Source organism: Odocoileus virginianus, chromosome 2 (genome assembly GCF_023699985.2).
Source record: "Odocoileus virginianus isolate 20LAN1187 ecotype Illinois chromosome 2, Ovbor_1.2, whole genome shotgun sequence".
Classification (NCBI taxonomy): Eukaryota; Metazoa; Chordata; class Mammalia; order Artiodactyla; family Cervidae; genus Odocoileus; species Odocoileus virginianus.
The window spans coordinates 25,143,437-25,169,557 of NC_069675.1; the positions used below are offsets into that span (position 1 = coordinate 25,143,437).

The 26,121-nt window shown below is 35.2% G+C and overlaps 1 protein-coding gene across 1 annotated transcript in view; it reads right to left on the reverse strand.

The window, feature by feature from the left end:
* LRPPRC (leucine rich pentatricopeptide repeat containing) overlaps positions 1–26,121 on the reverse strand; it is a 99,316-nt gene that overhangs the window by 25,210 nt on the left and 47,985 nt on the right. The window contains exons 24-29 of the mRNA XM_020878071.2: positions 19,964–20,088; positions 19,368–19,474; positions 8,387–8,455; positions 7,499–7,589; positions 1,127–1,269; positions 886–991 (exon numbers count right to left, since the gene is read on the reverse strand). Of these exons, the coding sequence (XP_020733730.1) occupies positions 886–991; positions 1,127–1,269; positions 7,499–7,589; positions 8,387–8,455; positions 19,368–19,474; positions 19,964–20,088 (641 nt within the window). The remainder of the gene's footprint in view (positions 1–885; positions 992–1,126; positions 1,270–7,498; positions 7,590–8,386; positions 8,456–19,367; positions 19,475–19,963; positions 20,089–26,121) is intronic.

A 26,121-nucleotide genomic window follows, 5' to 3' on the forward strand; every position in this document is an offset into this window, starting at 1 on the left:
TAGAGATAAGAGAAGCATTCTATGTAGAAAACTTAAGTGAAGAAAATGGAAGTAGTGTACGATCTGGGAAGAGTACAATGAAGTCTAAATGAAAACAACTAGAATGTGAAAGTTAAGCTTGTATCAGAGGGTTCAAGATAGTCATAGAAATTTTAAAGTAGTCATAATAGAGGTAGGCACACCTTCTGGAAATATTACCACTATAAAAAGGGAAGAAGAGCAAGAAACGGGTCTCTTATCCAGCCTACAACCTTGAGATATTAAGCAGAGATTCTGTATGAAGGTTAAAGTCCTAATCATTTTTTGCTTTCACATAAAATCAAAATATGTAACAAATATATTTGCCAAAAAAAATTCATGATCATGTTATTTTCAAAGTGCAATTTTTCATAAAATGACATCTACTTTAGTTTTCATTATGAAAAATTTCAAGTGTACAGAAAAATTTAAGGAATAGTATAATGACCCCCACCATATACTCATTGCTTACATCAAATAAGCAACATGTTTCCTGATCTGTTTAACCTTTAAACAAATGACTCTTGACTTAAATATTTTATGGCTTAAGTATTTTAAAATGAATTATAGAAATCTTGAGTTTTTTCATTTCTCAATAATTCATTACTGATCTCAAAATTCAAGGACATCTATAAATCATAAGCTGTTATTCCATCTAATATAAACATGAGAGTGATTCCTTAATTACCTACTACTGAGTCGACATTTAAATTTTTCCAATTGTACCAAAATGTCTTTGTTACCTTAAATGAAAGAAAATAATTAATATATACAATATAAGTTCCATCTCTTCCTAAATCACTACTAATTTGCTGGGCTTAGATCCCACGCTGCTATCAAAAAGAAGACCCCAGTGTACATGTTTACCTTTGTTTCTCCTCCTGCGGCAGGCATTCAATAGCTCTTTCTGGAGATTAGCTTCTACAGGTGAGGGTAATGAAGTTGGGGAATCTTTTTCTTCCTCATACCACAACTTAAAAACAAAATTATTCAGTTAAAGAAAAAGTGGTAAATACAGCAACCTTTTCAATGTAAAGCTGGGTTAATCTATAACCTAAATTTCTACCGACAACAAAATCTGTTATGCTTATAGTTAAAAACAAATTACCTCGGGTACATCAAATGGAACCTCTTGATTATTGTTCCTAAGGATTTCTGCTAATAACCTTAATGTCTTCTCACGAGGAATAATATTTTCTTCTTGCATTTTATTCCAGACAGCATCAGCTCTTTGCCAGTCACCATTTACTTCTGTAAAAGTAAGTAGAAAGTAATGAACATACTAAACAGAATTCATGAAAATATTTAAAACTTTTTATTTGCTGCTAAAGCAAGTATTCCAAACACTGCCTCCAGGGAAAGGACCAGGGTAAATGTGGACCAAAAGTGAAAAGACTTCGTTCTATATACCTTTTTGTACCTTTTGAAGTTTAAACCATAGAAAGTCCTTACCTATTGAAACACAAGAAAAGAAAAACCACACTTCATTAAAAACTTCTCAACTATAAGCAGTAGACTCTGGAAAGATGACAGGATGCACATATACAGTCTAGTACACGGCTACAATGATTAAAAATGTACAAATGTATGATCTTTGTCAAAAGTGACAAATCAACAAACTTTTTTGCTTAGTTAAATAGGGAGAATTCTGTCTCTTTTGTCGACCTTAAGATGTTCTCTGTCAGTGTGTGACAGATTTCTCATAATGTCAACAGACTTAAGTAAGATTACAGGGGGAGAGGAAGGTTATTGGAAAAAAACCCGGCAGATTTCCTTCATAATGAAATATCTAGTTCCTTCTGTGTGATAACCTAGTCTTCACAAACAGCAAAAACTTAAGAATCAAGACTTCATTTTTATTTATTTTTTTTATTTTTTTTTTATTAGTTGGAGGCTAATTACTCTACATCATTACAGTAGTTTTTGTCATACATTGAAATGAACCAGCCATGGATCTACATGCACTCCCCATCCCAGTCCCCCCTCCCACCTCCCTCTCCACCCGATCCCTCTGGGTCTTCCCAGTGCACCAGGCCCGAGCACTTGTCTCATGTACCCAACCTGAGCTGGTTATCTGTTTCACCCTAGATAATATACATGTTTCAATGCTGTTCTTTTGAAACATCCCACCCTCGCCTAAGACTTCATTTTTAAACATTCTATGAGTTTTGAAAAAAGAGCAAGTCATTTAAGTTTCTGCCTGTGGAAAATTAGAGCAAAATATGAAAAAACTTATGACACTAATACACCTGTTACACACAAAGAGATATTGTTTTAAAAGTGGCCTTTTAAAAATTTGAAAATATGAATAAGAAATATCTCAATGGTGTATGGTCAGTTCCAGGAAGAGGGTCTGTTTCAGGACACGAAATGTTCCAGAAAACATAACAATGTTTCTCAAAAATATCAAAATACTAAAACACATGAAATTTTCCTAGATTTCTTCCCACTCTAAAATTGAAAAGCTAATAAGCTTTTCGATAACTGACTCTTCAAAGTAAAAAAACTCAAAGAACAAAAACAAAACACATTCACACTCCATCAGAAACGTGCAAGAAAAAGAAAACAAGGAGAAAATTTCCTAGGAGTCACACAAAGATGGCAGCCCAAGTTTCCATATGGAATATACTAAAAGGTGAACCAAATGGTAGAAATTAACCTGAAGTTCAGAGTGATTTTATATATACTTTGATAATAAAATCAGCCTAACATAAAATCCTTACTAAATTTACAATCAATTTTCAAAGCAAGATTCTCATAAGCTAATTATGCTTTTCCTTCATTAAAATGTTGTCATGTAATGTAAAATTCAACAGTAATTTTTCAAGTAAGTTAATATATAAAACTTTATATAAAGGTTCTCAAATACACTTTAGTTTATTTAAATAAGAACAAAAACCCAAGCCCCCAAATCTTTAATTCTGTAGAAAGGGAAAGGTTGACCACTCCTGTTTTATGCCAAAGGGTACTATGGACTGTGGAGGACACAGTTTCCACACACTGGGAACAGAACGGCTAAGGCACTTTTTTTAAGCTAATAATTATTATTTCAGATAGTGAAGGCATGGAGAAGGTACAATGCTTTCAGACTGGAAGGAGTGTGGGAAGATAATTCACTTCGGTAGAACAGAATACAACAGAGAGGCACCTGTTCAAATGGACTAGCAGCTTCCAGCAAGAAAATATTTCAAAACACAGGTGAGAACTACACAGTGTATACAGCATGAAACACCTGAGATATATGCACTTTCTATCTTGGAAACGTACCTGGATCACAGAATATATAACAAAAATTTGAGGCAATCAAACTAGTCAGTGCCGAAATCTGTAGCCATGCTCTCACCAAGACACAGAAAGGCTAATAAGCCTTTCATAATATACCTCGGGGGCTTTAAATTCCTTTAACCAAAACAACAATCATATTTGTTATCTGAAAAATCAAACAGCCCACAGACTTGGCTGTAACCAGGGAATGGACACTGCCTCAGTAATTTCATCACTTTCCTAGAACTCATGGCTCCTTTAAAGAACAAGAGCACTGATTTACTAAATGATCTGAGAACTCTTAAGCTATAAAAACCAAGGAATTTTTGACACTATCAGTGAATTTTACAGGAACATAGCTGTGGGACTCCACCGCGGGGCCATCTGACTAGCACGTAACAACAGTTGGCACTTCACACATGGTTCCTATAGTGTTAAACAAAGAGAAAAAGATTTCTAGAGTTCAGAGTTTTAATTATAAAGTTGGCAAGTTTTTACGTATTACTGATAGAAGGGGGTAATTTCTAAATTCTCCATGTGTCAATCACCCGATTATGGTCTCTTAAATATCATTCCTCTCTAAAGTAAGGTTTGGACAGGAATTACACTACATAAGCTGGGATGGTCTTGTTTGGCCTAAAAATAAAGACCTATCAAAGACTAATGGGATATGTCAAATGACACAGGGAGCTGATGTAAAGAGGTTCCCAGTGGCCAAAGACGGGAAAATTTGGGCACCAAAAAGAATGATGACTGCAAGGAAATGAAACACAAGTATACCAAAAAGTTCATAAATTCATTAAAAAAAAATGTTTAATGATCAACTTAGGAGGTTCCAGGGATACCAGCACTTAAAACTGGTTAACTAAAGGGAGAAAAAGCAAGTTATGAATCTTTTCCTATGAATTTATTTCATATACAATCAAAATAATAATAGGTGTATATGCAAAACAATACATGGATACAAATGTAGAGAGAGTAATCTGGAAGGATGGCCATGGACAAGTTAACTCAGGTATTGTGTGGACACAACATCTGACATTTTGCTTTATATACTGCTATATCGGCTTGACCCTTCAGTAATTTAGAATACATTCATGTTGTATGTGTGTAATAATGGAGGAGGGAAGACAATACAGCATGAAAAAGAAATGTCAATGGTCATAGGTAAAGAAAACAGTTGTAAATAATGTCTTAGGATAAATACTCAGGGTGGTTTTCCTGTTTTCTTTCTCCCCCCAGTTGCGCCATGCAGCACATGGGATCTTAGTTCCCTGAAAGCATGGAGTCATAGCCACTGGACCACTAGGGAAGTCCCATAAATGTTCATGTTTTAAATGTTGGGGTTTTAAAAATAGATTCAAAGAATTTTTATTGCAAAATTATGAATGTAAGGCAGCTCAAGTTTTGGCGAGAGTACTTATATGTACAAAGAATAAATTCTCTTCTTTGTATATGTAAAGAAACTGAAGTGTTTTGAATATAATAAAACTGTAAGAAGGAGAAAAAACTGTCCTTTAGAAATAACAGAATTCCTTATAGAAATGTTAAAATAATATATATGCAAGTGAGGGAGTTGTTTCATTCATGTAACGTTTGTTGCAGGGCTTAGGAGCTAATTTCACAAGATGATCACAGTGGAAAGTCAAAATATATTAGAAAGGAGAGAACTAAAGTTTGAATTATGGCAGATTCCTGTGACAGATCACCTATGAACATCATATTATTAAGTAGAAAAGGAAAGCTGGTTTAGTAGAGCTAGTATTTAAAGGAATGAAAAGAGTTACATTTTTTATTCCTTAACCTACATTATGGTTATATAGAGGCTGGGTGTTACAAAACCATGGAGCAATGTATCTTTGTCATGTGCATGTTTCTGTAGTATGCTGTAATTCACAACAGAGTAAGTGTGTATATGTGTGTGAAAGGTACTGTTTTAAAATAAACAAGCAAAACTGCTCTTTTTTTTTCCATTTATTTTTATTAGTTGGAGGCTAATTACTTTACAACAAAAACTGCTCTTTTACCCCGAAAAAAAAAAAAAAAAAAAAAAAAAAAAAAATACCCCGAAATAATTAAATGAACTCCTTTCAAGGGCTAAAATTATATTATGAAAAAGAATGAGTTCATAAAAAATTCCAATACATCAAACAAATTGTTTTCTCAGAAATCCAGTTTGGACTTTTCATGTGTTACAGGGCCACATTCATATATCATTCCATACTACATGTTCCCTTTCAAATAAATTGTGCTTTATAAATTATTCAACATATTTAAGTAGTGGTCCAAGTCAGAGGGCAAAAGGGTGGGGGGGGGTGGTCACACGCAGGAGGAGACAGCTTGCTTTTTCTTCAGAAAGTAAAGGTTTAGGGTTACCACAACCACATTATTGATTCATAACATGACAGAAGCTGGGTTAAAAAGTATATACTTCCCTATGATGATTCCTCTGGCTTCCAGTCCCATGAGAGGCTGCTGTCATGCTATCTCACCCTCAGAGGCTCCTCGGCTGAGCAGAGGAGAGCTTCTCAGACTATTGGCTCAAACACAGAGCTGGGAGGGGGTATCCATCAGAACAGATAGAGGGGATTAAAGAAAATGGTAATAAACCTCAGAGTTTATTTGTAAGAGTTCCTGCTTATCCCTAAAGGAAATTTTAAGATGAACTTAAAACTTGTTTTTTCTTTTCTCCCTTTCTAGAAAAACAGCAGCAAAAGGTCAGCTCCAGAAGAAAAAAGAAGTCTGTAAAGCTGGCTGCCTCTCATCCTTCCCTGGATGTACCTCATGTATCCTTGCAGCTGTTTTTTTCACCCCAAGGTATTGTCAGTCCTGGTCCAGGTCTAACTCTTCTGAAGAACACCAGTTTTCTATTTGCAGTGCCTACCTCAACGCTAGCACTGTGGGCTTCAGAGATATTTCTGAATGAAAGTCTTCTACGGGGATGACTTTAAAGGTTGAAACTCATATGGTATTTTTAGTTTGCAAAAAATTAGAACTTAAGAAAGAAAGAATTCTTTCAAAATAAGAAAAAGCAGAGGGAGTGGGGAGAATTAGCACTTGAATACAGGTTATAATCCACTAATTAAGGACTAAATGCCTAAAACCCAAGTTTGAAAATTCTAAGCATTGGGTGCCAGAATTTGATCATCATTCAAGTAAAAAGTTTTAAGAATTACATATGAAAAAAAGAAAAAAGAATTACATATGAACTGTATGTCAATGTAACCAATGAATGAAATGTAAAATTTACACCATCAAGATGTAAGACAAAGCCTCCAATGATAATAAATACAAGTTCAAAAGACAAATCAATCAGCTTATTCACTTCTGTCTATGTTTGGTGAAGGAAAAAGAATAAATTGAGATCAAATATCTTATGTAGGAAAGGAAGGAAGAAAGGTCACCGACTATTCCATCTTTCCTCTCTACAAAATAGCTTAAGAGACTGAACAGTTCCAGATGTGTAAACTTGCATAAACATACTAGAGAACTGTTTAACAGAGACCACAAGTTTCAAAAATGGCCATCACTTTTAACCCTTCGTGCAAATACAAATTCAGCTTAGGGAAACAATTAAGGTTATGAACAAAGATTAAGGTATAAAGACAACTAATGTAGTGTTTTATAGGATGGAAAACTAAAATCTATTCACACGTCTAGCAGTAGACTAGTTCAGTAAACTCTAACAGGTCTGTTCAATATAGCCATTGGTGGGTGATAAAGTGCAGAAGAAGGTTTGTAATATAGAAATGAGTCAAAACTATCTTACAATATACAATCACATTTTGAAAAGTAATCGTTTACAATGAGTCTATATAAATATGCATTTTTCTGGAAAAATATCTAGACACATGAATATGTCAATGATTACTTATAGAAGTGACGGATAAATTTACTAAAGAATTTAAATTAAAAGGAAAAAAAAGAGCAGTTTCTCCTCAAAAACTCCCATTAAATTCTGTGGCTCTGATGAAGAGTTTTCTCACTTTCTCATTATTGCAGTAAGAATGTCAGGGAAGACTGTAGGATGTCTAGTGAAACAACACAACATTCTGTGATACAAATTCAATCTGGCCTCTACTTGAGCCTCTGGGGAAGACTCCACAAGTGACAACCCCCAGGAGCTTCCTCGGGGCCTGATGTTCCTTTCCGGGCACTGCCTTCCACAGAATAAATGCCTCAAAATAAAAACATGAGGAAGAGTCATATTACTTACTATATAGTTTTAGCAGACTGTAGTATAGCTGGTCTCTATCACATTCAAATAGCTTCTGTGTCAGCTCCACTAATTTTTCTAGAGTTTCAACCTTAAAAATAAGATTAACAGAGGGATCTAGATTGTATAAAGGATATATTTTATAGTTGACAAGTCACAGTTGAAAAATCCTTCAAATCAGCTTTACCCAAAGGGCAGGCTAACTTTACTTCAAAAGTTAAAGGACTGAGCACAAGAATGCAACTGTACTTAATGCCACTAACTATACATGTTAAGAATGATTAAAATGATAAATGTGATGCCGTATGTATTTTATCACAATTAAAAACAATTTTAAACTAAAGAGCTAAAGGATTCTTTGGAGACAAGAATACATATGAATAATTCTCTAGTTATGAAAACCTCCATGGAGGAGCATTTTGGAAAATTCAGAGATCTTGAGGGTGGAGGACTCACTGAGTATATCTATATCTGTTAACAGGAATACTCTTCTACCCCAACTTTATACTCCTCTTTCCCTGTGGTTTTTTCTTGGCACGGTGTGAGAGGCATCTGGGCTGGAGTGAAGTAGACACTCCACTGGGCTCCCATCAAGCATTTCCTCTGGTCACTAAGGACCGAAGCAGATTTCAACTGCCAAGGAAACAACGTCAGCCCTGCTCAAACCAACAAGTAGAATGAAGCTGGCTAAAATCTTCAGAGCCCATGTTATTATTTTTAGGGATTCTGTAGACCGCAGGAACCAGAATTAAGTGATTGCTTATTTGGAAAACAACCAAGGTAACCAAAGCTATATCTCATGAAATCCCCAAATGCTCACAGGACATGGAGGACACTTGCTTTCTACTCACAGTTTTAGGTGAGGGAGACCAGAAATTAAACACAAACCTGATTATTTGCAATACATCTATCACAAAACCATTGAAGTCTTGTAGGCCGAGCTCTAATGCCTGGAGTCTGTAAAATAAAATAGGAGTCTGTAAAATAAAATAATCATACAGCACACAAGGTAAGGCTTTAGCCAAATGTTACTTTTCCCTCAATGATAGTTTTCCTTCTAATGACCCTGGCTGCCTCCTTCCCAAATGTATATACTAAAAGATATCTATAACTTAATCCCACAGTTATCAAGGACCTTTAGGATTAGAACAACCTATACTTAACCAATGTCTAGAAGATTCAGGTTATTTCAAGATGCTACTCTGTAGGTCAACTTGAATTCCATAAATCTGTAATTATTAAAAATGGCTACGTGTTCTGTAGTTGAAAAAGGAAGAAACCTTGAACTGATGGAATAAATCAACTCCAAAATATATCAAATTAGACACACGCACACACTTTATAGAGATCCCAATAGATTCAGAAAGCAAAAATTATTAATATGTTACATAGACAATAATTATCACAATGATAAACCAATGGCTTTTAAAGAAACATGCCTTGAAAAACTTACTGATGAAAAGTATTGTGATTACCACACATGCTTGCTTAGTATCAAAAACTAAATGTTTCAAGAGATAAGTACTAAAAGCAATCCAAGTACTCAGTTAGTTCAAAGTCTTAGTTTATTTCAATAATTGAGATGTATGTTATAGCCTCAGTTAGGAATAACTAATAATTAGTCAATAACTCTGGCTTCAAAACAACTACTTTACAATTTTGGATACTGAAATAAAAAACAAACCACTTCACATGTAAGTTCAAGGATCTGTCACTCTACCTATAGCATCTTCATCATCTATGAGGGCTTCCCTATGAAAACACTACATTATTTAATACATGATCACAGTATTATGATAAGAAAACAACGTACTCACTACCCTGGCAGCTCCAGTCCAGAGGACACACCTTTACTGCTTTCTCTACTCAGTTTTGTGGACTACACCAAGCAACCCTCAAATCTGATCTCTTATTTCTAAGTCCTCATTATGTTTTATTTCTTAATATAGTATCGTACAATGTTAAATTAAAAGCTGACGCAAGAACCAACATCTCAGGGCTTTGGTAGAACGGCAGAAAAGTTGGTATAGAAGTTTGTAAATTAAGTGTTCTCATTCTAACCGTGCAAGTACCCACATTTTGGGTTACAAGAAATAAATGTGGAATAAATTAACTGTTGACATATATACATTCTCAAACATCACTACAATTTCTACTCAAGGATGTTCTCACATTATCTGTTCTGTTTCACATGTGTTACACTGAAAACGAAGCCAACATCAAATGTACACAAAAAGCCCTTGAAAAAAATACTAGATAATCCTCTTTAGAACAAAATGTAAGGGCTACATTCACTTACAATTTTCAATATTATTGCTCATCCAAACGGCAATGATCTAAATAGCACAACCATCATGACAAACTCTTCCTTTTTGTGGCCGATTAATCTGCCTGTCACTGGCAGGACAACTGACTTATACGGCAGATATTCCTATGCTTCACTATGAAATTAAGGACTGTTTTCCCAAATGAATCTCAATCATCAAAAGAACATCTAGGTCAGGTTAACTAAATCTCCTTGGCTTCTATAACAGTCTACATTTCTGGCTTATCTCTTAACATCTTATTGAATTTTAAACACTGTAAGTTGAAAGCAAAAGACAAAAAAAAGAAAAGAAAATGTAATGAAGACATGGAGAATAGAATTCTAATTGGGATGCTAAATATAACTTATCCAAAACCAGTTAAAGCTTAATTAAAACAATGAACTCAACTCTAATTTTTCCTGTTTTTCCTATGTACAATCTATTTAATAGACGGTGAGGATAAAGTAATTATTGTAATTAAACAAACAAACAAACAGCATGTTTGTTTCCACCGGGGTTACTGTGCTTCAAAACACACTTTTGTGCAGCTGCAATTCAGAACTAGGTTCACTTGTATTAAAAAAAAGTAATCCCAATTTAAAAAATAATTTTCATTAATTTTTTTATATCACTGATATAAATTTGCTGTTATCATAACAGGTTTCTATGTATATTAGTAGAAACAGATATCAAGTTTAATATTGATAATTATCATTTTGAAGTGAAAACAGATAAAGATTCTTCTACTTCAAATTCCACCTCAAAGGAAATCATTTTAAATTTAACTAAAATAGTGATTTTTACCTGTTCTAAGTTTTGTTACCATTACTGCCAGAAATGGAAAACAACCACTCTGGCTTCACATCCTCTAGCTGAAGTAGTAGGAACAAAATCAAATGCACGAGGAGGATGGGACAAACAAAAACAGTTTTTTGACAGTTAAAAAACCCAAGTATCAATCCCCAGAGCCAAAACAGTAAGGAGTAAAAGGGTAGCATGGTAATTATTAAAACTTTCAACAATTGTCCTTTCTCTACACTCTCCAGAGACAGACTTAAAGACCATGTCTAGTAAGGAGGAAAATATGGCTGAGCAAGTCAAACCAACAGTCTAATTATCATTAACTAAATATGATCCTGGTGTTACAGAAGATACTAAGTAACTCATGGGAGAAAGGGAGTATAAACTGGCATGAGAACTGACATCTCCTGACATTTGGGGGACAGAAGCGGGGGAGCTGGAGAAGGAAACGGCAACCCACTCCAGTATTCTTGCCCGGGAAATGCCATGGACAGAGGAGACTGGCGGGCTGCAATCCATGGGGTTGCAAAAGTCAAACACGACTGAGCACACACGTGTACACAGTGGGGGAACTAGTTCTAAAACCCCTTCTTTATATATGAGATCCATTTTGGCTTATTAAGGCAGGCAAATGAGAATAAAGCCCTGAATCTGATCTGTTAAAAAACAAAGGAAGAAGGAACAAAGGTTGGGAGACTGCTATAATCCAAAATTTTGGTCCTAAAGGCAAAGTCATAAAAAGAAGGGATTTGTCCCCTGAGAAGACAGCAAATTTAATCTGGCTGAAATGTTATGGAAGAGTAATAGCAGAGAAAGAGAGAGGGAAAATTCAAGAAAGAGAAATTCTGGAGAAATTCTAAGTTGTTTTGGTGGTTCGGATATTAAAGGTTGAGAGATCATGGAGGGTGAATTGCATACATGAAAAAGAAAGTGAAAGTGAAGTGTCAGTTGCTCACTCGTGTCTGATTGTTTGAGATCCCACGGATTGTAGCCCACGAGACTTCTCTGTCCATAGAATTCCCCAGGAAAGAATACTGGAGTGGGCTGCCATTCCCTAGTTTAAGGGATTTTCCTGACCCAGGGATTGTACCCGAGTCTCCTGCATAGAAGGCAGATTCTGTACCATCTGAGCCATCAGGGAAGCCCCATATTGAATATATAAATATATCAAATCAACAGGTCCAACACCTTAAACTTAATGAAACATTATATCTTATCTCAATTTTTTAAAAAGAGAGATCATGGAAGCAGAGGCAGAAATGGTGTAAGGGAACCAACAGAAAAATCTGAAATCAGGATGCAATCTCCAAGTCCATGACAACTACTAACTAAATAACCTCCACACTCATACCCTGAACTTAAGTTTCACCACCCAAATTACTCCTCAGAGTTGTTCTGTGAAGCTCACATGAAGATGTACATGGAAATCATTTGAGAAGTATTAAAATGTTACTAATATCGGTTATACTGCTAAGCTTGTAATCTAGGTTTGAACCTCAAGAGACAAGGTTAGAGAAAGAAATGCTAAGTAAGTTTAAAGTAGACTCTTACTCATCTTGGTGTTTGTATCCTGAGAGCATGGCTATAATTACTGAGCTGCTCAAAGGGTTAAGAATAAAACTGATACAATTCTATACAGAAACTTTTAATATGGTTACTTAACATTTCATGTCATCATTTAACTTTCTGTACTTGTCTGTACCATCTCTCCCTGGACGTAAGCTGCAATCTTAAAAACATAAAATGAATTATCTAAACAGTGTTAATTTATTTAAATGGCCCACAACACTTCTTTCCTGGGAGGTGAATGAACTTGACTAAAAGAATGAAGTCATTTTCTCTAAACAAAGAAATACCACCCTATTTTATCATAATATGTAACAAAAGAAGTATAGGACTAGAATACTAGAACTCAGGAGGCCTGGGTTTTAGTCCAATCTTTGCTACTATGAACCATAAAAGAGGTATCTATAAACACACAACAAAATTTTTGTCTTTATGCATCAGGGGCCTTAAAAATGGTAATAACAACACATGATCCACTTCTGAGAAGTGATCCTAAGTAAACAATCTGAAAAACAAATATGCTAGGAGGTAAAGATGTGAATTATGAGGACTACTTACAATAGTGAAAAATTTTCTCAGAAGAGGAATGGGCAAATCATCTTATACAAAAGAATGATGTAGTCATTAAAAATGCTTCAGAACAGTTCTTATCGACATTCAGAGAATGCAGAGACAATGATGTAGGGTGAAGAAAGTATTATGTAAGCTATATGATTCAATTTCAAGTATATACAAAAGAAATATGCATTGAATAAAGGACAGAAAACCTACAAAGATGACTAGATGAGTAGATGACAAGATGAGAGTCTTTAAACTTGGTGTATTTTAAACACTAACACATGTTAAGCTTTACTTGTCTCTACACATAGGGGGAGGGTTTTCCTGGTAGCTCAGCTGGTAAAGAATCTGCCTGCAATGCAGGAGATCCCAGTTTGATTCCTGGGTTAGAAAGATCCCCTAGAGAAGGGATAGGCTACCCACTCCAGTATTCATGGGCTTCCCTGGTGGTTCAAGACAGTAAAGAATGGGAGACCTGGGTTCGATCCCAGAGGATCCCCTGGAGAAGGGAATGGCAACCCACTCCAGTATTCTTGCCTGGAGAATCCCCATGGACAGAGGAGCCTCGTGGGCTACAGTCCATGGGGCTGCAAAGAACTGGACACGACTGAAATGACAAAGCAGACAAAGCACAACACAGCGTACACAGGGGGAACAATCAGGTTGACCATCATCACTGGGAAGACAAAATACAACACACCAAATGTATTTATCTGATATTCTAAGTGTATCAAAATAATTTGTGAACATTTCCCCAGTTGCACATTTCATTCCAGAATGTGCCAGAAGAATACTGGAAGAAATGAGGGACAGTTAGCTTCCAGAGGATGAGACTGAAGAAGAGAGAAAAGGGTTTGACTTCAACACAAGAAAGAACATCACAGAGAAAGCAGAGCACGAAGCTAACATTCAGAGTTTAACACTGTCCCAGACACTCCTAGACGTGGTCTTAGCAGCGCTGTCCGACAGAGCCTTAGAAGAAAGGACAGGGACAGAGAAGTCCTGTCCTGCTCTGGGGCCTCTGCACAGGTAGTGTCCTCTAAGTGAGATGTTTTTGCTTCCACTCATTACATGCCTTGCTCCTAGTTCATCCTTTAGTTCTCATCCCAAACATAACTTTCTCAAAAACATCTAGCCTGAAATAGATACTTTTATAGCACGTTCTGTTACAATAAAACAATTACTGCACTTTCATCTTTCTAAAGTCTATCTTTAGGACAGATTGTAAGATGTGATCCATAATCGTTTATTGAAGGAAGGAAGGGAGAGAGAAGTTGAGGAGAAACTGATCATGCTGGGAAGCCACGCAAATTTTAGAAACCAGGCAAATTTTATCAACCACCTTAGTTAAGGGACTTTACCCAGTTTTCTTTTTTTTCCCCAACTTTACCCAGTTTTAAGTGACGAAATCTGCCAATGCCAACTTTATAAGGGTTTATAATGGGAAGTGCTGCTGTCAGATCTAAGTTAGAGCTCAATGTATCTCAAGTCAGAGCTTAGATGATCTTATGCCTCTGTTAATTCATCATTGTTGTTTAGTTGCTCAGTCATGTCCAACTCTGCGATCCTAGGGACCATAGCCTGCCAGGCTCCTCTGTCCACAGGATTTCCCAGGCAAGAATACAAGAGTGGACTGTCATTTCATTCTCCAGTGGATCTTCCCATGTCTCCTGCTTGGCAGGCAGATTCTTTACCACTGAGTCACCTGAGAAGCCCTTAATTCACCACCAGTCAGTTCAGTAGCTCAGATGTGTCTGACTCTTTGCAACCCCATGGACCGCAGCACGCCGGGCTTCCCTGTCCCTCACCAACTCCCAAAGCTTGCTCAAACTCATGTCCATCAAGTCGGTGATGCCATCCAACCATCTCATCCTCTGTTGTCCCCTTCTCCTGCCTTCAATCTTTCCCAGTCTCCATCATACTTTCTGCTAAGTAAGGTCACTAGCATTGAGATATCTACTATTACATATCATTTAAAATGACTGAGTAAAGTGTCCTGAAAATCCCTAAAGCCACTATCCTAATTCAGATCCTATTAATCTTACTGTCCCAAACCTCCTTTCATCTATCACACATCCTTCTTCTAGTATAAACTTCTTTCTAACATTGCTGAGAATTCACTGTCTTCTGAATGAACTTCAGCTGCTTATTCAGGTACTGAAGGGTCTCTGGGAACAACCTACCCTTACAAGCTATTTCTTATAAACCCTATACCCCAGGATGAAAGATTTATTTAGGAAATCAGGAAAAAAATAAAACTGGCTTTGTTTGCAGATGACAAGATCTTATATGTAGAAAATACTAAAGACTCCACCAAAAAACTATTAGAACTGATCAATGGATTCAGTAAAGTTGCAGGATGCAAAATCAACATAAAGAAGTCAGTTTGACTACTATCCACTAGGAACAAAATATCTGAAAAAAAAATATTGAAACAATCCTAATTCACAAGATTATCAAAATGATTTTAAAAAAACCAACCCTAGGAATAAATTTAACCAAGGCTATGAAAGATCTGTACACTGAAAATTATAAGACTTAAGTCAGACACACAACACACACATACACTCACGCACATAGAAGTCCTGCCATTTGTGACAACACAGACGGACCATGAAGGCATCATGCTAAGGAAAATAAGTCAGAAAAAGGGGAAGACTTTATGATTATCACTTATATGTGAAATCTTAAAAAGCCAAACTCCTAAAACCAGGGCATAAAATGGTGGCTGCCAGGGTCTCGGGGGTGGGGGGGAACAGGGAGATGATGGTCAAACAGTACAAACTTCCAATTCTAAAATGAATAGGTTCTGGAGATCTAACACACAACATCGCAATTATACCTAATAATACAGCTTATGTACACACACACACTCTCATATATTTGAATGTTGCTAAAAACAGATCTTAAATGTTCTCACCACAGAAAGGGTAATTATGACATGAGGTAACGGAGCTATTAAATAACACTACTATGCTAATCATTTTGTAATATATAAGCATATCAAACCAACAGGGTGTACACTGCAAAGTTATACAATGTTGAGTGTTACTAATATCTCAATGAAGTTGGAGGAAAAAAGGAACTGTTCAGAGATTTCCCTTTTCTACTTTGCTCTACCCCTGATACCTTTAATACACTTCCAACCCCATCAAACTCCCCAATGTGGAGAGTACTACCACATCCATCAACCCACACCCTAAACCCAGTTATCAGTAAAGTCACCTAAGTTCCTACATTAAGAGTAAGTTTCTCTCTTGAACTCTCAAAACCATTTATATTTTTCTTATAGCAGTTAATAGTTGTCAGTCTAATACAGATGTTATCTTCATGTATTAATCTTGTATTCAAGAAGCTTCACATTAATTCCTTGAGAATCAATCTAGGTCTGATTTACTTTTCTCTCTCTTAGCCTTTCTTTTAGAAGAAAACAACACTCTTTCTGAATATATATAGAATAAGAATATATATATATCCTCACTACTGAAAACTCAAGAAAATACAGAAAAGTGTATATCAAAATACCAGATATAATTCCACTCTACTGCAAAAAACAATGGTTAGAAATATAAAACTATGTTAAAACATAATACATTTATGATATAAGTAAACCAACTCATTTAGGTCATATAATACACCAAATCTTGCCTTGGTCTTCATTTAATGAGAGCATTTTTATCACTGGTTGACTGGCTTATCTTATCTCCCACAGTGCTGAGGATACAAAGAAGCTTTATTGTATATTTTGCTTTGGAAATTTAACCCTAGTGAATCTACCCATGGATAACACACTGTTGTATTTTGAGGAATGATAAAAATGTTGTTCAGTATTTATTATGTTCTTTCATGTGCTGGTACTGTCCTAGTTTATTAATATTCATTACTTTTAAGATTTTCAATAATCCTTAGAAAATCACAAAGGAGAACTCCTGGCCTTGAATTTTAATAGTCAAAAAATCGAGTTCCCCCTCCTACACTGCCGGTGAGAATGTAAATTGGTACTATGAAGTAACTATGAAGAACAGTACGGAGGTTCCTTAGAAAGATAAAAATTGAGTTACCAAATGACCATGCAATCCCACTCCTGGGCATGTATCTGAAGAAAAACATGGTCCAAATGGATACATGCACCCCAGTGTTCATTGCAGCACTGCTTACAATAGCTAAGACATGGAAGCAAACTAAATGTCCATCGACAGAGGAACGGATAAAGAAGATGTGGAACATATATACAATGGAATATTACTCTGTGATTAAAAAGAATGAAAAATGCCATCTGTGGCAACATGGGATAGACCTAGAGAGTGCCATATTGAGTGAAGTAAGTCAGACAGAGGAGGAGAAATACATATGACATCCCTTATATGTGGACTCTAAAAAGAAATGATACAAATGAACTCAAAAAACAGAAACAGACTCACAGACTTCAAGAACAAGCTTATGGTTGTTGTTGGGGGTTGGGGGGTGGGGAGAATAGGGAAAAGGGATAGTTAGGGAATTTGGGATGGACATGTACACACGACTATATTTAAAATGGATAACCAGCAAGTACCTATTGAATACCACATGGAACTCTGCCACTCTGTTAAGTGGCAGCCTGGATGGGAGGGGGAATTTGAGGGAGAATGGATATATGTATATATATATGGCTGAGTCCCTTTGTGGTTCATCTGAAACTCTGATAACACTGTTTGTTAACTGGCTATACTCTAATACAAAATAAAAAGTTAAAAAAAAAAATTCAAGTTCCTACTTTAATTCAATTCCGACTAACCATTAAGAAAAAAAAACTAAAAATGTGCCTCAAATATTTCCATATATTGCATACCTTGCTGTCCTACCCTAGGGTATTGCAGAAGGATTCTGTAAAGCTATTCTTTATCCTTGAAGCAGTTCTATACACTTTCACTATAAAAATTCTGCCATCAGTATACAGCCATTCCTAAACGATTACACTCAATGAACTGTTGTACACTGGCAAAACCTTAAGTAATTAAGAGGCAGCCTCTCATGCCTATTCATGTGACAAGCATATACCTTACACTAAGCATAATTTTGTGAATTATGTGAGGTGAAGAAGACAACAGAGTCTCTACCTTTAAGGGGCAAAGAAAATTAATATTATTGATTATTACCATAATCCAAGAAACATGCAAGCTGCTTTACATACTAAATTATGTGATTGAATCTTAAAGATACTATATTCCCTTTTACAGATGAGGAAGCTTAAAAAGGTTTAGTAACTTATTCTTTATCACAATAGGAAGTAGATGACAAAAGGAGAACCCACTCTTAAGCCTTTTGCTCTTCCTATTATGTCTTGCTTATTACACAGAGAGGCATCTGCTTTCCTGCTGTAGAACCTCTAATCGCTATTGTCTGAACACCTGAATTTTATTTCTGCTCTGATCAGTGCCTTACTATATTGAGAACATGCATACAGAGTAGCAGAACTCAACAGGCAGAGAGCTCCCCTCATGTTCAGATACCTACACTGTGCACTTTCAAGTGAGAGAATTTATACCATTTCCTAGAAAATACAAATGAACTACTTGAGCTACAAAGGCACCTGTCCGAGACAGTACACCCTACTTCCCTCTGCTAGAAGGACAGACTGGATTAAAGAGAAAAAAAGAAGAAAGTTCTGAATTAACTTCACAGTCCTTTTTCATACTAGACGTTTCTCTTCTCTGAAAAATGTCAAGAGAAACTAATAATTTTCTGGGTTGTGTGTCTATATTTTCAAATCCATTATATGCAGTCATCAACATAAAAGCAAGGAGGCCAAATACTACCTCTCTGTCTCATCCATCATGGGACATACACCATGGGCACTTTTGGGAAAGACTGCTTGCTAGCAATAAGGTATATCTGAGAGAAACATGATGACTGATATATTTACAAGTTTACTTTACACACATTAAGCAATATCTAAGATGATGTGTCCATCTTCTATGAAATGATTTTTTAGGGGACACAAGGCTGTTTTAATACTGAAATTAATCACAATTTGGACGACTTCATAGTTGCCCTTTGACTTATCAATTTCAGTAAGCAAAATTTCAATCAAGCCTAGATAAAATATACTAATCCTAAATAGCCCAGGTTTGTCACCTACCATTTCCCATAAGCTGCTTACCATAGTGAAAAAAAAAAAAAAGAAGAAATTTTAAATTAAATGCCAAACAGTTGCAGACAGCACTTGTTTGGCTGATTAACTTGTAGACAAGCATTACAAATAAATCTGAGCATGGTCTGCAGCAAATTAAATTCCACTGCTTTTAAGAACAAAGAATTCCTTGGCAAAGAGGATTAGCAACTTTACACCCAGGAATGCCAGTTTAATTTAATTGTTCCACAATCCAAGATTTAATATGCAAATGTCATTTTGATATATAACAGTGAATTTAACAAAGTGAAGAAACAAATTCAATATACAACCAGGCTGCCTTTTCTGAACTGTAATTACATACAATAAAGAAGCTGGCCAAGTCTCCCCCCCTCACCCCACATTATTGGGACTGAATTATATTAACGTGAATCAAAGAAAAGTGTAATTAAAGGCTAAAGTTTTTAAACATATTCTAATTAAGAGTCTAAATAGCTGTACAATTAGAATACTGTAGTTAACATCATACCTCAATGATCTTCTTGGCCTCTTTGTAATTTCCTGTTTGTAGGAAGGCAAAGAAGAGATCATAGAGCATAGTCATTTCACCCTGTTCTTGGCTCACAAAGTCCATTGCTAGAGAGGAAAGAAGAAAATATATTAGAAGAAAAAATATAGAGTAACACAGTATCACTTGAAGAATTCTGAACAAATATCAGAAAACTTTAAAAATAAATATTCAGAATAACTTAAAGCTTATAGCTATATGAAACAATTTTCTGTCACATTCTTTACCTAACAGCATATATTTATGACATTAAGCACCTATGACTAGCTTTAAAGAGAAATGGTGAGATTGGATGAAAATCATCAAGAAGTGGAGCAAAAAAAATAACAAAGGGCAACTTTTCAAAATGAACAGTTACTAAAACAAGGACATCTGTAATATTAAAAAAAATTTACCTGATATTTTTCTCTTCAACTCAGAAGCGCAACAAAATTTCTCTGGATGTGCTTGTCTTCCTGTTAAATTTTCTCCTCATAGCAACACATTAAGATTACACAAGCAAGAAAGAGGAGAAAAAAAAAAGACTAATAACCCTAAGATATTAGAAGATAACTAACCTTTCTGAATTAGCTCAGTCTCGCCTTTCTCTATCAGCTTACACAAGACATCATGAATCCTTGGCAGGATTTTATACTTTTTATAGCAGTCAATGGTGCTTTCAAGAGCAGCAGGTAAGTCATCCCTTGGAAACAACAAAATATTAACAATGAAAAAAATATATATAATTAATCTGAGAGATACACAATGACAAGTCTAAAAGTACACAGGCAGCTTTTACTTGAGTAGACTACCACAAAGCCAAAATGGAAAAAAAGAAATAATCCTTATATAAAAATCAATGTTCAGAGTACAGACATCATCAGTGGCTCCTTGTTTCCTCTGCTTCACCTTTTATTATTTCACTTGCTAAATGGCATTTTTAATTAAGAGTCCAAAAGATGAAGGCATTTTCTCATATTATATAGAAGTTGCTATAAGAATGCATTATTTCTAAAAACAAGGACTATTGTCAAATACTTTTTCCAACCACTTAAGTTTATGGTTCTCAATAATCAGATTTGGGAAACTTTACTAAATGTGCATCAATGGTCATCAAGAACTTCTCAAGCACTTTCACCTTTCTCACCATAATTTCCAAACTGCTGTCTCTCCAGATAAGGAGGAAATAACTTCAGGACTCATACTAGGTGTGTAATTAATTAAAGTAAAAAGATATTTTCATTAAGTTATTTATTAAATAAAGAGTAAGGAAATACATTCTTGTGGGTCCTCAAAACCTATTTTATCCTTTGGGAAACAACAGTATAAGAAGTTATTAAGACCTTGGGAAAGCTGTTTAGATAATGTGATCCATGTCTACCTGCCCCTTTCCTTTATTTTTAAATAGATGAGGAAACTAAGGCATCTAGAGACTGACTGATTAGCCTCAGGCCCCTAGGAAGGTACTGCCATCAGGTCACTGGATTCCCCCTTTCAGAGTACATCTAATTATACATTATGCTCTATTAAAAAGCAATGTTTAACCTAATAAGGTGATATAATTTGGAATAATAAATTTAAAAGATTTTTTAAAAGAAAGTACAAAATGTACTTAGAAAACAAACAAACATGGTTACAGGTATGGATCAAAAAGTATAGCTGGTGATAATCTTTGTGGAGAAAACACATTTCTCTCACACGTGCAACAGTTTTTGAAAGGAAGAGAAGCCTTTTAGAATTTTCCACTGAAGCCCTAACATTTTGGTTCATTATACAAATGTTATGTTGCCCTAGATTGAATTACTATTTTATCCAGATTAAGATTTTAAACTGTACTAAAAAGTACAATACCATGAAGAAGCGTTAATTTTACTGCAATAATACTGACACAGTGAAAATGAGCCGATCAGAAAGGAACTCCACCTCATCCCCTTACTGAGCCCTGTTTACAGTGCATCTTCTGGTACCCCACAGAGTCATTTGAATTTTTGTCATTTGGGGTGAAGACTAAATTACAGGTTAATTTCAAAACTGCAAGTAGATGCTGCAAGCTAGATTACTGTCATACAAGGGAAATGCTACAGAAGCTACCACATAGGATATACAGCTTTATATAATCAGTATTTTCCTTTGCTTCAGATACAAGTTCAGTTATTACCTTTCCACAATCCCATTTAAGGGAAAAACTACCAAAATACTTTCAAAAGAAAAACTAACACATAACGGATTTTTAAAAGGCAGGATGATTTGCTTTTTCAGGTCAATTCCCAAACTAGAATAGTATTGTATCTCAACTGTATTTTCCCTATATTAGGTCAAAGCTATCAATAAATGAATGAATAACTGTTCGGTCAATCAAAGAGACACACTAATAGTCTTTGGTCTCCAAATATATGCTTCTGAAGATTACACACGCTCGGAACAACAACAGAAAAGACAAGGATAGCAAAATGGAAACAATTCATATATATTTGTTAGTAATTTTAAATGACAATGTCACTGATCCTAGGTTGCCAACAAAATGAATTAAAAATCTGTAATGAAACATTTCATACCTACTGATGATAGAAATAACTTATGACTAGTCATTTCTTTTCCATTCCTATTTACATTCTGACTTAACGTTTGGCTGGATCATGTAACCTTAAGAAAGAGACAAAAATGTCCATTCCTCATATAATTTGATGCCATCATTAATCTTTCCTATTTAAGCCTGAAAATTCTGGTTATGGATATTAAAAATATGAGAAAGTATCTAAAACTGACATTGCTAAAATAGTTGTATACTCATAGGACTTTTGAATTTCAATCCTAAGTGATAAGTACTACATGCAGCTTGGCTATAACAATGTGACACATTTCAAGAAGTGGTGATAAAAAGTAGATTATCACAACAGTTGAACTCAAAGATCTTTGGGTCTCCTCTCAGTTCTAATACTCTAATGTGAGGTTCTATGAATTTCAGCTTAGTAGGTTCATCACCTCAAATGTTTCACACTAGCAGAGAAAACCATCACATGACTACTACCTGTATTAGGCAGGATTACATCAGTAAGTGCAGCAAAATATCAAATGGAAAAAGGTTGAAACTGCTTTACACCCAAACGTGGGGGAAGATTTAATCAATCAGTGTAATTCTATATCCTAAAATGACTTTGCTTTCTTCTGTATGTTTTAAAACACTAGAACTGATTTAAAACTCTACTCTAAAATAGAAATAAAAATTTAGCCACTGCTTTCAGAAACCTCAAACAATACTAAGTGAAAACCAACTCTAACATATTATCTCTCAGAAAATCCACTATATTTTCGATGACTAGACACCCCTCAAAGTATTTCAGTGATATACATAATCTTCATAAATAAAATATATGCTAATAAAAAGTAAGCAATCATTTAAAAGTATTTGTGACTGATACAAATTAACTCAATATGACTTTAATAAAAATTCTACAAGCTGATGAAATAAAAGTAGAATGGAACAAAGATCTTATAATGATACCAGAAAACAAAGCCCTCCTAACTCAAATTTCTTTATAAATAAACTAAAAATCACAAATGTGTTTCATACAAACTTGAACTAACCGTTAGAACAGGAACAACCAGTGATAACTATCTATTTACCTATTGATAGCTTTAAACTTAGCCTGCTTACCCATAACTTCCAATTCAGAGAGTATACTTAATTTAATCAAAATTTTAAATGACAAATATTGATTTTTTTTAATTGGAATAAAGTGCTTCAACATTATGCATAAAGTGCTGGTGAAGTGGCAATTTACCTAAAGAGCTTACTGACTGAAAAGCTCTCAAAATCTGAAATCACTAGAGAAAAGAAGGTCGTGGAGGGGGGGGGGGGGGGGGGAGTTCAAAACAGGGGGGGGAGAACACCTTAACACTCTTAAACTCCGACTATTCTATAAATCTTAAGCAGATGTTCAGTGTGGAAAGAAATCATTCCAGGAGAAATCACAGACTTTGCAAAAATTATTCTGTTAAGAGAACCAGTCCCTGAAAGAGCTCAATGTTTTTTTTTTCTGTTCATCATCTATAAATGAGGAATCTTCAAGGAGACTGGTGTTGCAATTACAACTAATCCTCCCCAAAAAATTAACTGTGTTGAAGGCTTTGTAATTTCCCTAGGTACAATTTAGCTGTCACTTACTTTAAAATTTACTCAAACATGCGTTCGGAACAGCACTAACTTCACATGTCAAGTGCTTTCCAGCCAATTGAGTCTAAACTGGAAGTCGGTGTTAAACAACTGAATGATTAGACAAGATAGCTCATTTCCCTGCTCTTTTGTTCAGAATAAAATGCCACATTTACATTATCAGGCTCAACAGGATTTTCTGACAGAGGGAGAAAAAACCCTACTGAACACTGTCCGTACTAAGCACATGAAGCCTGTCATTTACCAATCATCCTTCAAAAAGCAATAGCCATGAATGTAACTTAATTACGACCCAATGATCCTTGACGAAAAATCATCTTATCACTGTCCTGCTCCCCTAGGGCAAATGAACCACTTTCGTCCTTTGGCACGGATGATGCTAAATTCTTAATTGCAATAATGGAGTAAAAGAGCCAAACCTCCTTAATTTCCTTTCAGCACGTAAAGAGTTTTACTCTAGAAGGCAAGCATTCCCATAAATAATAAAAGTATCCAGTACAAATCAAGTCGCCAAAATTAAAGGGAAGTGTATATGACAGAGTAACCACCATCCTAAAAAAGTAGACTTCCCACTTCTGCAACACACTGAAGTGTTACAGCATGTGAGTTTTAAAACGTACTGGCATAGGTTCATCTTAACGGAAATTGTGACCTTTATGAAGAACTCAAGATTAACATAGTAAGAATTCTGGGAGGATTATATGCACAAAGTCCATGATTCACTTAAATGAAATGCATGTGGGTATATACAGCTTATAGCACAAATCAGCACAGAAAAATCCTTAATGGAAAGCAGAAATTAAAGTTTCTTTGATCATTTGCACTAAATAATCCAGTTAAACAGCTTCAAATATTTTTCATATGCAATGAAAACAAAATGAATCAGCTATACAAGAAGTGAATCTGAAACTGCATCATACAAATTCTTAGGCTTTTAAAACTAATGGCCAGATTTCATTAATTTTATTTCCTTTACCATAGCACAAAGACTAATCAAAAGCTCTTTTAACCTATTTTAAAACATTTTTTTCTTTCTTTTTTAGTATGGAGTATCCAGGTCATCTTTCTGAATCAAGTATGATTTCAATTAAAAAAATATTTTTTAAGTAGTTACAAAGGAAAATGTTTAACGTTCATGTGGACTACATGTAGACATGTGGCTATAGAACCCCAATATAGACGAAACACATGAAAATTTTGTTCAATTCAGCATGTTTCTTTTCTGTTCAGTACAAGAATTATTTTGATAATACAAATCAGATTAAACAACTTCAAAATTTTGCAAAATTTTGGATTTCCTTGAGCAAATGAATAAAACAAAATGTATTATTTTTCATAACAATAAGGACTTTATACACTATCCGGTAACAAACAGATACAATTAAAGTTCTCCTGTGTTTTATCCGATGCTGGAAAATTCAGTTCAAAATTAAAATCTACTGAATCTTAAAGATCACCTTTCTAAGGAACTCAAACTCACAGATTTGTTCCAGAATTACAGTGTAAGTGACAGCTTTCTTCACAGTCTGGCAATGATTTTCCAAAAAGGAAAGGATGAAGATTTTGTATCATGCTCTGAAATGTTTCTCTTAACTTGACCTCAAGTTTGAATAAAAGGCTCATTCTCCAGATGAGCTTATACCTGCTGAGGCCAGTTACATGATATTATTGAAGATCAAACACATTTAATCAAGTCAAATACATGTAGACTTTTGGGGAGGCCAGTGTAGTTAATCCTAGTACTGCACTTGTCATAATTCTGAATAATTAGCTATCTTCCATCATTTGGAAAAACACAATTGAAAACAAGTTTCAAAATCAATATTTTCCTTCAACTTAGCCCTGATTAGGAGTGCTACTACTGTTCTCTGCAAAACATGAAATTTCCTTTATCCCCTTAATTTCTTCCTTCTGACTCTAAAAGAGTTGACAGAAAGTTTTTATCATGACAGATGAAACTGAAAGATCTTGTCAGGGAAAAAGCCTCTGCAAAGCAGAGACAGCAAAAAACAAAAACAAAGTTAGGCAAATAAAAATGGAAGGTAACAATTTCTCTTTATATCTGAAAGCAGTAAAAAAAAAATCATAAAAGGTACTAATTTACATTTCTCTAGCTCAATTAACAGGGACAGTCAAATTTAACTGAGACAAACAAATCCCCATACTATTAAATCAGAAGCACAGAGTATGCGCCATGTTAACATCTGATTCCCATACTTTTTCCATTTTCCTCTGGGGGAAGTTCTCCTTGGTTCATGAGCCCCATCTGCAGACCTTTCTTGGAAAACTTTTCATCTTCTGTCTCACCGTATTTCTGTTTGTAAGATACTTCTTTACCATGGCCTCGTTTTCACTGTTAATTATTTTATTTTTGCCCACTGATGGAGGAGGGCCCAATTCTTCTGGGCACTGGGCCCATTTCTTTCAAACCCCTATGCAGAGCTCCACATGCAATCTGCAGAGATGGGTCTTTTGAGATCATCAAAAAAATTCTTAGAGGAAGCATATTAATTACAGGATTTCTATATAAAGTTGGCTGTGAACACGAGAACTCAATAACAC